This window comes from Lissotriton helveticus, chromosome 4_1 (genome assembly GCF_964261635.1).
Source record: "Lissotriton helveticus chromosome 4_1, aLisHel1.1, whole genome shotgun sequence".
Lineage (NCBI taxonomy): Eukaryota > Metazoa > Chordata > Amphibia > Caudata > Salamandridae > Lissotriton > Lissotriton helveticus.
Window position 1 is genome coordinate 1,100,061,907 of NC_136063.1, and position 13,135 is coordinate 1,100,075,041.

A 13,135-nucleotide genomic window follows, 5' to 3' on the forward strand; every position below is an offset into this window, starting at 1 on the left:
GAAAGACCGCAAGATATTGAAACACTAGGGATATGCCCTGACGTTCAAGCCATGTCCAGAGATGCAGAGATGCAGGGCCTCTTGACAGAGGGCCCATGACCCTGCCCTATTTGTTCAAGTATCACATGACAGTGGTTTTGTCTGTGAACACCTGTACCAGCCTTCCCTTGATGGAGAGTAGTAAGGCTTTCAATGCCAGCCGTTTGCCCCGAGTTCCAACAGGTTGATGTGGAGTCCCATCACAGGAGTGACATCTGTCACCACCATCAGATCTAGTTGGGGAAGGGAGAGGGTCTGCCGCTGACCCAATCAAGGTTCGTTAACCACCACAGCATATCTCTTGCAGTTCCCGCCGAGATCTGGACCATGTTGGAGAGATTACCCCGATGATTCGTCCACTGGAACTTTAGGTCCCACTGCAGAACCCACATTTGCCAGCGGGTATGCATGACAAGCAGGACTGAGGAGGTCATGAGGACCAGCCCTCAGAGTCAGTCTCACCGAAATACAAGATAGAGGTTGAAACATCGGTATCATAGTCTAAATACCCTGGACTTGCCGTAAAGGTTCAAAACTGCACAGCGTCCAGAACAGCCTAGATCAAAGGGAGCATCTGAGAGGGAGTCATGTGAAGCGTTGGCTCGCTGATAGTGAACCCCCGCAAATGCAGGAGGTCTGCCGTAGTCTGGTGGTGGGAGACAACAGCCTGGGGTGAGCCCGCCTTCAACAGCCAGTCATCGAAATAGGGGAAGGCTGGCGCCCCTGATTTCTGAGGATGAGCTGCAACAGCACTATCACCTCGGTGAACACCCAAGGGGAACTATTAAAGCCAACAGGGAGCATGGCAAACTGAAAGTGCTCATGGCCCACCATGAACCACAGATAATGCCTATGTGCAGGCAGGACGAGAATGTGGAAATATGAGTCCTGCAAGTCCAACGCTACCATCCAGTCTCCTGAGTCCAGGGTCGACAGGACTTGAGCAAGCGTGAGCATTTTGAACTTCTCCTGCTGGAGGAAGAAACTGAGGGCGCAGGTGTAGGATAGAACAATAGCCTCCATTCTTCTTGGGCACCAGAAAGTACGGGAATAGCAACCACGACTTACGTCTGGCTTTGGCACCCTCTCTATGGCTCCCGTGGCCAAGAAAGCCATCACTTCATGGTGGAGTATGGTAAGATGATCCTCTGCCAGCCTATTGCAAGCAAGTAGCAAGGGTGGAGGGGTAGAAGGGAAGGGAGTAGCCCCATAGGACAATTTGAAGAACCCATTGGTCTGATGTTATAGATCTCCAGCGGGGCAAGTAAAGGCATATCCTGCCTCTCACTGGGTGCCCATAATGGTTAGAGGGCAAACTGAAGGGGTTTGGAGACTGAGGCTGCTGGGGGTGGGGGTGGATGGGGGCGAAGGGGAGGGGTAGGTGGACTGGCCCGACAACTGGCTGCCCAACCCACGAGGAATACGGGTACCGCAAACTCTGCCATGCAGAGGCTAGGAAACTTGCACGCCGTGGTGGCTGGGAAATGCAAGACGCAGCTGAAAGCCCCTTCCGCGGGCACGTAAGGCAGACTCGGGTTGGTTGAGTATATCTCGTCTCTGAGGAGATGGGAGCCATCAAAGGACATGTCCATAATCAATGCTCGGACATCCCCTGAAAAGCCAGTTGTTCTCAGCCAGAGGTGGTGCTGTAAAGCCACCATTGAGGAAACCGCTCTGCCGAACTAAGTCAGTGGTATCCAATCCACATCTGATAGCGAACTTAGCTGCTTCTCTCCTATCAGCAACAGCTTGGGAAAGTATAGCCCAGGCCTCTTCCAAACCACGAGCAGTACCTTCACATCAGAATCCCATATTGCATGGGGGTAACGGCCCAAAAGGCACGCAGTGTTCACGGACCACAGTGCCAGGCTGGTGGAGGAATACATTTTTTTGCCTAAGGTGTCCAGCCTTTTGGATTCCCTATCCAGTAGGGAATGAGCCAGGATTTACACATGAAGTAGAGGCTTGGATGACCAGCTCTCTGGGTTAGGGCATTGCATGAGGAACTAGGGGTCCCCTGGGGTGGGCGGTGGTGGCTGGCATTTTGTCCTGTTCACAATAGCCCCTGTGCTGGGTTTTTGGCTAAGTCCCAAATGGACGTCTGTGAGGGCTTTATTAAACGGGAGAAGTGGTTCTGAGGGGAGTCAATCCCAGCTGAAGCACTTCTCTCAAGACATCAGTCTTTACTGCCATTGAGGGTAGGCTTTGGTCCAGGACCTCGGCCACCCTTTTAACCACATTAACAATTGAGGGTCCCTCCTCCGCAGCCCGGAGGGATCGGGGGGGGGGGGGGAGGGGGAAGGAGAGCATGCCAGTATCTAGTAAAGTGTCGAATCCGCCAGCATCTTCGAAGTCTTCACACCAGTCCAAGTTGTGATCTAGGGACTGGTATTATTCAGGGTCCTGAGACCGATCACAATCCTTTCCAAGTTGTAGCCCATAGGAATATGACTCAGTTTCTGGCCTGGCCCCTCAGGCTCCGTGTCAGAGTCAGGATCAGCATGGGGAATGCACCGGCAGCACCAGGAGCATTGGCATTGAGACTGGTATGACCAACGCCATTCCGGATCTATTTGTAGATCCAAGGGGCCCGACTAGCACCGGGGGTGGACCCACTGGCAGAGAACAAGTGGGGTCTCTCCTGAACCCACGGGCCCGAAGGTGCATCGGCGGGGACAAGCCACTTAACTATAAGGCGCATGGGCTCATAAAGCTCTTGGATGGTGGACACACCGGCTCCTGTAAACTCAGGGAGGCACAGAGCTGGTGCAGGCCCACGCTCCACAGTACAGCCAGAATTAAATGAAGATGCTCCCTCATCTGGTATGAAGCCTGCAATGGACGGGACGAAGTTTAAGACCTCTACGCTTCTTTTTCTTATGGGACTTGCCCAGACAACTTTGAGATGAGGAATTTGGGCTCCGTGACCAATTCCAGAACCTTTCCTTCGACCAGGATTGAGACCATTGTGGCATCACACATCGAGCAGCAAGGAGATTGAGGGACTGCTACCTCAAGGGTTTGGGGAGCATGGCACGACAATCGGCACAGCTTCAGTCGGATTCCAGGCACCAAAGTCAAAGAAGATGTGGGTCTGTACTGACATCTGCCGTTGACAGGTACCCCAGGGCTTTAAGCTGGCCTTCTTCGTGGACACCCCTGTCACACCAGGAGAAGATATCTCTCTCTAAAAAAAAAATAAACATTCGATAACAGTAAAAAATTGATTGGGGGTGGCTCTGAAAAAAACTTGTCAGCATGCCGGAGTGGCACCTTTTAAGGCTCTGTACACATCACTTCCAACGCAGACGACATGCAGCGTTGCTGCTTACAAACATTTGCCAGAGCCAATCAGACACCTGGGAATAATTATATAGTAAGATAGCCGCAGCTAGAAGGCTCGATCAGATGCCCGCGGTTGGCACTTTAATTTTTTAGGCAATATTTTTCCTAAAAAGTTTCAAAATTAATGACTCTGGTTCTACTGATTGGATTGATTTTGTTTTGGTGTCAAATTATTTATTACATTTTTCTCTATTCCTCTAAATTGGTGTGGTATTCGTCTTGAGTTGTGGTTTTCCTTTATTAATATTTGCGCGTTGCATAAATTCTTAACTCATTGCCCCTAAGTTAAGCCTGACTGCTTTTGTGCCAAGCTACCAGAGGGTTAATCACAGGTTAATTTAGTGACTTTTGTGGTTTAACTTGACCAGGATTGTGGCTGTTGCTTGAGAAGGGTTTTCACCCCCCTCAATCAAAAACCCAATGTCCTACAGTGGTATGTGCATGGAAGATTATGATAGTAGAAAGAGGTGCGGTTCTTCCATTCACCAAGCGCCCTTGCTTGGCTGCGTTGCTCCTTCCAAAAACGCACCTTTTTGGACACATTGCCTCATCCTGGCCAGATTTGGGTATGAAAGGGTTAGGGTGATTAACCTGTGGGATAAAAATCCAATTCCCCTATATTAGCAGTATTAGTCATAACTATATATTGTGTTAGCATGATGTATCTATATACTCTTTGTGTTTTATATGCATAATGCCTAACCTATATCTGTTTTAGTTAGTTGATAAGGGTATATGTTACTCGTGTGTTTTTGTTTACATCGAGTAGGCCGAGAACCATACAGACGCCATCTTTTCTCTGCCTGTGCTAGGCCCGAGCAGTGATCACGTGTTACTCTCCAATAGTTGTCAGGCCCCAGCTTAGTTCAGTTACTGAGAGCAGCTGAATGCACACCATTCTTCCTCTCTCCAGGGACTCAAGGTCGCATCTGGCTTTGGGTGTGATAAGCGCATTCCTGAAGGCACCAGGACGAAAGGGAGTCACCCCTCCTGACCTCCCCAATAATAACTAAGCAGAGCTTTAAACTAATCATGTGTGCCATATATGGTCCTTCCTCGAGACCCGAGAGCCAAGTAGTGTTTTTCCATTTACGGCGACTTCTTGAACTGTGCTGAAAGTATATATGTGCTGTTTTGACTGTAAGCCAGCAGTCTTCTCCGCTCACCTGATGGTGAGGGTTGGAGAGGCTCCTCTATAGAGTATTTTTGCATAATAAACGATTGAACTTTCTAAACTGACTGGTTATTTTGGTAATTGGTATTGGAGCTATTGGTAGGTATAGCTCCTTATGTTATTTTTTACAGTACATCAAACCGTCCGTAATTTTTACAGACGTCTGTGAATTTACTTTAATATCTGTGAATAAAGTTTCCATGGATGGCATATGTCCCTAATTTTACCCATTTTGGCTAAAGGATCAATGCTAACTCCAAACAGCTGGGATGGCTAAGCTGAAGCAGAAGACAGGAAGTCGCCTGTGTAGGGATTCAGAGGGAGGGTAGCCAGGGTGCAGGGCTGCTTCAAAGAAATGTAAATGTGGGCAACTGGTTAATCTGGGCATATAACGTCTGCTTGAATGCCAATGTAGGTGTTAATTAATAATGTTCACTTTAAGTTGCCTGAAGAGAAAGATTTCTTCTTTTTTAGAGCTATTTATAGGGTGTTCAAAGCTGAGCTGTGAAGTGTGTGCATTTAATGGACAGTTGTAAACTGCACTAGATGCAATCTGCATATTACTAAAATATACAGTTTGAAATTACTTTTGGTCTTTACCCTAAATTTATTTATGCATTTTGCGGCAGCCAATCTTATACTGCGTCATGCAAATTTAAAATAGTGACTTATACACTCACAGTGCCTTCTGTGAGGGACAGGAACCTATTAGCACTAAAATTACACCAGCCACTATGCCCTGCTAGCCAAACAAGATTCAATTCCATGTTCCTCTGGTTGCCCAGACATACATTTGCAGTGATCACATTAATCAAAAGAGGTTTCATAATATAGAATAGTGTATTTCCCACCGATTAGTTTAACTTGCATTTATTTTTCATTTAAGGTGTGAAATATTTTATATGCAGTTACCGGATAGTGAAAGATCAATAAGCATTTTGTTCTTTTTTAGCCACACCTAGGATTCCACCTCCCCGCTCAATGAACTGCACACAGGATCACAGTATCCAAACTTTTTTAATGCACTTCAACTGCTGCATTGATTAGCTATGTAAAGTCTGAGAAAGCCAGTGATGTTAACATATGGTTTCTCGTAGTCCCTCACTTTCATTATGCACTTTCTTTTTATATAGATATTGCTTCAAATGAACCCGAGATCTTTATTTACTTAACAGTCTACTATTCATCTGACAGATTTGCACAAAGCCGCTGTCATCTGGTGCCAAATGAGATTGAGAAAGAAAGAAATCTAGTCAGTTGCTTAAATACATTATGGGGTTATTTATCATAGTTTCACACAACAAGCCACCTTGCTGTGCTGCATAAAAGAACAAGAATGTGCCATATTTAATATCATCATACAGTGCATTCCTGTCCTTTTCATACATTGATGCTCTTTAGGCTTCCTAGGGCCAACGCAGGCACACTTGCACTATGGTGGAAGGGTACCTGCATTGTTGGCAGGGTTGGTTTTGTGAAGGAAGTGACACCTTCCTGCACAAAAACAATTTTGAAAGCATTTTCCTTCACACATAGAAAGATGTACAAACGAGCAGAAATAAACATATTTCTCCTCGTTACACCCCCCCCCCCCCCCCCACTCCCTTAGGGAAGCGAGGCATTTTGAAACATTCCCAGGTCTACCACTAATGATAAATCTAGGAGTGCACCAAAATCCATGGGTGAATGCGTGGGAACGCCCACGCTCCACCCATGGAACGCGTACCTGGGGCAGAGTAAAGCAAGACAGTGATCTGCACTGCCTTGCGTTACTCCAGATTTATCAAGGCACCTAGGGCCGCACAAGGTGCCCTTGCGTGGCTTGATAAATCTAACTTTAGACCGGGAAACCTGGGTTCAAATTCCATCTCACACACGATTAAATTGTGTGATTTCACTCACATCAACTTTCTTCATTAGAGAGCACTTTCAAGTAATTCAGTTCAAGACGGATTCCATACAAAAATCTGATTTGTACATTCTTTAATGGTCTGCAACGTTCCACCAGCCATCAAAATATGATTGGCCATAATATACGGACCACCAGACAATTGGTTCACTTTGTTCACTCATGGCTTTGTCAGACGGTAGGGTTTCTAAATGTTTTAAAGTTCATGTTTAGAAACTTCCAATTCAGATACATATCAGTGCAATGTTGTGATGTAATATAATAAACTGTAACACTTCCGTGTGTTAAAGAAACGCTTTCTATATTTTAAGGTCTTTATCATGTACTTATATTTTAGTTGTTGCGTGATTTGCATCCCAAATATTCTGAAGATTCTCATGTTATTTGGTACTTAGGGATGAGCTAGACCATTGGTTGGGGGTTGGCTCTACTACAGAGTCATTTCAAGACATGGACAGAGTGGTCAATTGCTCAGGGCCCAATTTTCCAAGGGGCCCAGCCCCTGTCTGCCTTCTAGAAGCACCACCAATAGTCCATTGCATAGACAGAGTTTGCCAGGATGGGTGCGCGCTGCGTATTCTAGCACTTGACAGTGCTTCTTCTGTTTCTTGCCCCTCTGCTGAGACTACTCCTCATGGATGCAATACATTCCAATCCTCATGGAGGGCCGATATGATTTTAGAAATTGTTACATCTTGCTCGTCCCTCCTTTATTTGTCCAGTTCTTAGCAATGACTCCATGAATCAGTTGCTATAGATCTCCCATCTGATCATGATTTCATCCTGCTCTTTAATTTGTGTGGTGATCGGGCTCCCAGTTCAGAGATTAATGTAGAGTCCCTGACGCACACTCTAATGTATCAGTCGGGACTTCTAGGTGCTGTGAGACTACAGACAGGTTGTGGCTAACTCACATCCTGACATTAGATGTGAGACTGTCACCCATAACATCTGCTCTGCCTCATTAATTTGTTTAGGTTTGATGTCTAGTGGAGGGTGATGAACAGAACTTAACTAAATCACTTACCTATATAGTTTCTCAAACTGTTTGCCATTGGTATAGAAATGTTTAGAAACAATCAAAATGTTGCTGTTGTTTTTTCCCTGACACAGATTAGATAGGTTTGGGTAGGGGCGGTGCCCTTGACACCATACTGGCCATCAAGTTACTGTTGAACAAGGACATAATGCACCACCTGAATGGTAGCATAACTAGTATTCTCACATAGCACAGTGCATAAAAATAGGAAATAATTCAATATAAAAAATAGTATAAACATGAATTGATAAAGTAGTGGGGTATGGCCACACCTCAGTTGTGTCTGTAAAATGGACCTTTTGTCCTCAATTTCTGTCCTGAATTTTGAACTTTTCCCTGAATCTTTTACAGTCTTGTTCTGGATTTGCCTCCATATCAGGTGGTCACCCTAGAAAGGGTCTATAATGTGGGGCACACTAAAGGGTTTCGGGGCACTACAATCCCCCTACACACATTTTTTTCACTATCCATCACCTAGCTCACTACCGATGTTTCCGGGAGTGATGTGGTGATGGTGGAGGGCCAAGTGGCAAGAAAGCTTTACAACTTTAATATTACAAACATTCCTCCACAGATAGCAAAAGTCTCCCTCGACTACCATAAAAAGGCACTCCTGGGCCTACCTAAGATTTGATCATTGTAGGCAAGTACTTCAACTCTCTCTCTCCTGGGCAACGGCATCAATAGTGCAGTTGAAACCAGTGCTGGCTGAATTCGCTAGGCTTATATAATGTGTGGCAAGTATGACATTGATGTGTAACTGAACATACCTATGTCCCAGTGGTGCATGAAAACTCATCTAAAATTGATTACTGTTTCTTTCCAGCAGCGGACGTGCTATGTACAAATATGGCAGACATCCTTTCCATTAGGATACCAGACCACTTTCCAGTCACAATTTGTGTGCGGTGGGATGCTGACCAATGTGGCGTATGATTGCATGGTGCCTTGTCAATGTGCAATACTCTAAGTACTTATTGCAAGAACTGAAATCCTACTTTGAACTCCAACTACCAAGCCTTCCAGAGAGGGAAGAATGAGGATTAAAACCAACAGGTATCCAACTGGGAGGTGAGAACTCTAGCACCTGAACACAAATTCTTTACTAGCAGGGATCAGAGAATCCAGAGCCAACTAGCGACAGGGCCTCCCTTTGCCCACTCTGCTTAGAGGAAGCTTGTCGATGAATAGGATGACAAGTCTAGAAAACAACTTTGCTAGCTGATGACCAGACCTGCCGCCTCCTGAGTGATTCCTGAACTAAAGGACCTGTTAAAGAAACGGATCAATGCAGCGTCAGAGATTGCGCAGGCTTTTGCTTCATACTATAGAGACTGCTATGCTGGCTAAAACGGCCCGCTCATGAGTGCTCCAACCTCCTCATTGAAGATCTCCCATTTACACACGACAGAGACACTTTCCCTCATTAACGCTGAGACCATGATCCACGCCAAGGTCCTGGGCAGCAGACTTCTCCAAGTAGTAAACTTGCTGTTTCACAAGGGCCAATGTGACTTTATTACCCACCACTCAGCTTCCAGTACCTGGGAATGCACATTTGCCTGGAGCCAAGGCTCACGGGGAGTCTCAATCTCTAACCACTGTCAAACTAAGAGGGAAATGAGTAAATGGTCTACCCTTCACTTATTATGCTCGGCAGGGTGGCACTGTTCAAAATGAGAGTTCTAGCCTCAGATTCCAAATATGCTACAACACTTCCCTTAGTTACCCATCAGGCTTGGTTTGCTGGCCTGACAGCAAAGGTTGCATTCCTTTTGTTGGGCAAACCAAACTCCCCGCACTGCATTCAACAAAAGCACACAATCCACCTATGATGGGGAAATCAGCATAGAAGACCTTCGGCTATATTATTAGACATCACAGAGATGATGAAGGTCCAGCTTTTCGGCAGCCATGAAGCCCTACATTAAGTTTTGAGATATCTCTGATCAGTTGAGGCAATACACCAGGCTTACTGTATAGGAATCCCCTCCCAGACTCCCTGCCGCAGGTTACGAGAGTGGTAATCTTGTGTTGGCAACTGGCATTGTTCTAGATCCAGTGAGATCAGAGGCTCACAGAGGAGACACCTCTTTGTCAGAGTAGAGGACTTATTCATAGTGCTCGTCTGGACGAGTTTGAACAGTGGGACCTCATTGGAATTTTAAAGCTTGGGGATGCCTGAAAGGGTGCCCAAATGAAATCATTCAAGACTCTTCAAGCAGAATTGAACCTCCAAAGAACCCAATTCTACAGATACCAACAACTGAACACGCACTAGCAGCTCACCAGTCCGCCTTCAGTGAGCATTAGGAAAACAGCCCGCTGGAAGATAGAATTACCCTGGGTCCATTAGGGAAAGGGAGCACATCATACATTTATAAATCCCTAATTATTAATCTGCCAGACCAGTTCATGGCACTTAAGTAACAATGGGAGTGCTGGGTACATCCCCTGGATTAGAGTAACTGAAGAGACGCTAAAATGGCCCCTCCACTAGCTGGTCATCTCCTCAACCCTATAACTCATTCAACTGAATTACATACACACACACACCACATACTTAAATCCTAAAAGACTATGGCAGATGGGCAAACTACCCTGACACTTTTACCCCCGATCCAATGCTAATGAATTAGAGATTTTTTTCCATAGGATCTGGAACTGTCCTGCCATGGTAAAGTACTGGTTTGAAATATTCTCTACCCTATCTAGGATAACCACAGGGAGGCCAATTCTATGTACCCCACCATTAAAAACTGAAGAAACCTGGGCACTAAGAACAGTGCTGGATGTTTTCTTTTTGCCCACACCATCCACAAGTCAATGGATTACCCTCCTAATCGTCTCTCGTTGGTGCTCCATGTCATGCGTGCTGAAATAATACATGCACGGAAATCTCCTTCTACTCTATCATGTTCTTGTGTTACTGGAGGATTCGTCGCTAGACAGAGGAAGAGCCTGCATTTACGAATAACCATGGGTACTACAATACCTGCATGCTGTCGGTAAGCCAAGTAGGCAGTGGCTATCCAGCACTAAATGCCTACGATTTCCGTAGTTATTGGTTTCCTCAAACGGGATAACGTTCCACGAAAATCGCAGGCTACACTCTTTACCAAAAGCAAGGTCGCACAGATAGACTATCAGGGTAGCTGTGAAAGAAATGGCACTCCTCCACGTGCGTAATGGGACGGAAGTCTGTAAAGAATCCATGACTGCTCCAAAATCAGTTGGTACTTATCAAATGGTCTTCCACTGAAACAAGCGCAGTAACCTAATGCATCAGAAACTCCTAGTTCAAAAACTCAAAACGGTCCCTCCAGATGCTTCTGTGGAAGATAATGGAAAAGCAAACAATTGGAGACAATGTTAAGAATGTACAGAGTGGAAGGGAATGGACGAATATTGGCTACAATTGGAAAAGTAGTTCCTACACACCAGGTTTCTCTTACTGAATGGAACAAACATTAACCCCAGAAAACATTAGGAGAGAGAAAAAAAACCTGGAGGTTTGTTCCCTTTTTCTAGTGTGAAGAAGACAACCCGCCATAAATGTTTGCAGTGAAAATGACAATCATATCGAAAAAAAGCCACATGGGGATCAGTCCGGTGAATGAACAAAAGGCAACTCAAGAGGGGAGGCAGCTCTCGTGGCTCTGCAGAGCTGCCACAATAAACACTTAGCTGTACCTTGGTTGGCAGCCTCGCGGTGGTATTCAGATTCGTCTTCTGGGGGGTTCGGTATGTAGTAGATCTGCTCAGGAATCATACTGGCAACCTTCTCTTTCAGGGCTTCCTGGCTATTCATGCTTGGGCTGATACTTCTTTTCACCTTTTCTCTTCTTTCATGAGCCAATATCTTTTTGGTCCGTGCTTTAATATTCTCCCAGCACTTCTTAAGCTGCTTAAAGTCCCTTAAGGATACACTAGGTTGAGAGTTGTATTCGTATGCAAGTGCCTGCCAGGTGCGTTGTTTCAAGGCAATAGTCCTCGCGTCACTTTTTTTGCATTCAAGTACATACTTGTACTTCTCAACTAGCGCAAGTAGCACACCCTTTTCGAGTTCAGAGAAGTATTTGGCAGGCTTTAAAACTTCGTTGTTTTGCATTTTGCTCAGCTTCTTCAAGAAGAGAAGATTCCTATAAAAACACATAATGAATGAATTAGTATTTAGATCATCTAGAATTTATCGGAGCAGTTATCCCATCATGGAAACAAACATTGACAAGCGAACAAAAGAAAATAGTGCGTGGTAGTTTAGAACAACAGTTCTGCCTCCCAGGTTCTGGGTATGAGATTTACCTGTACCCCCCACCTAGGTCACATGGATCGGCAGCCCAGGCATGATGTGGGCGATGCTGGAACCTAAACTAATGAGAACAGACAAAAAAGATGTGAGAGAAAGATCCAAATGATTCTTTGAGGAAAAAACAATGAATTAGTCCCTACCTGTGGGATCCTAGTCCCCAGATTTGTTACTTAATTAATTGAGCACTCACAAATCTTCCCCAAGTTGGCTTTCAAACCGAAACTATATATTTTCTTAAACATACATAAGACACATTAAACAAATAACAACAACACAATGATCATCAGTATCTCCTGATTCCTTCCTACCCATACAATTCATGCGCAATCCGTGTGGGAGATAGTCCAGTACACACATGGGAGGATAACTTCGAACCTCAACACAGTCCCAGAAATGTGTATCCAGGTGTCTTGCACATGACTTCTAATTAGTCGGACTCCTCCAATTCATGAAGTCGACGCGTTTCGACACACTAAGTAGGGCATCATCAGGACATGGGCAAAAAGAACACAATAATGTGCAGGACCGAAACGTGTCTTCATGAAGTGGAGGAGCCTGACTGATTAGAAGTCATATGCAAGACACCTGGATACACACTTTTTGAACTGTGTGGAGGTTGGAAGTTATCCTCCTATGTGTGTACTGGACTATCTCCCACACAGAGTGTGCACAAATAGTTTTTTCCGCTATCATCATTAGATTGTATGGGTAGGAAGGAATCAGAAAATACTGATGATCATTGTGTTATTGTTATTTGTTAAGTGTGTCTTATGTATGTTTAAGACAAATATAACGTTTCGGTTTGAAAGTCAAGTTCAGGTAGATTTGTGAGTGCATTAAGTAATAAGTCTGGGGACTAGGCTCCCACATGTAGGGACTAATTAATTGTTTTTCCTACAAAGAATCATGTGGATCTTTTCCCACACATCTTTTTTGTCTGTTGTCATATGTGTTTGCCCAAATGTGTTGGGGTGATTAGGGCAAACCCCTGTGCTTTATCTATATAGCAACCTAAACTAAGGCACACCCTCAGGGCAGGCGAGAAGGTGCCCGACATGCTGGCGATCCACTTGAGGGGTAATGACCTTACCACACTTGGCAGGGGCAAACTGCTACATGATAGTGGGGGCAGCGCTGATTAGACAGGCAGCAGACCTGGTTGCCTGCAACCTAATATAGTCTGAGATAATCCCAAGGGGTGAGTGGCAGGCAGCTCAGTCACATTCAGAAGTGGAAGCTTCTATAAGGGTGAATTCCACAATGTAGAAGTTTGCTAGGAACTTGGGATTTGGCTTTGGGAGGTACAGCCTGCAATGC

At 45.2% G+C, this 13,135-nt stretch overlaps 1 protein-coding gene across 7 annotated transcripts in view; it reads right to left on the bottom strand.

Moving 5' to 3' along the window:
* Positions 1 to 13,135, bottom strand: part of MSANTD3 (Myb/SANT DNA binding domain containing 3) — a 265,161-nt gene that overhangs the window by 104,013 nt on the left and 148,013 nt on the right. For all 7 annotated transcript variants that reach the window (XM_078687701.1, XM_078687700.1, XM_078687695.1 and 4 more), the window contains one exon: positions 11,200 to 11,648. In XM_078687701.1, coding sequence (XP_078543827.1) covers positions 11,200 to 11,648 — 449 coding nt within the window. The remainder of the gene's footprint in view (positions 1 to 11,199; positions 11,649 to 13,135) is intronic.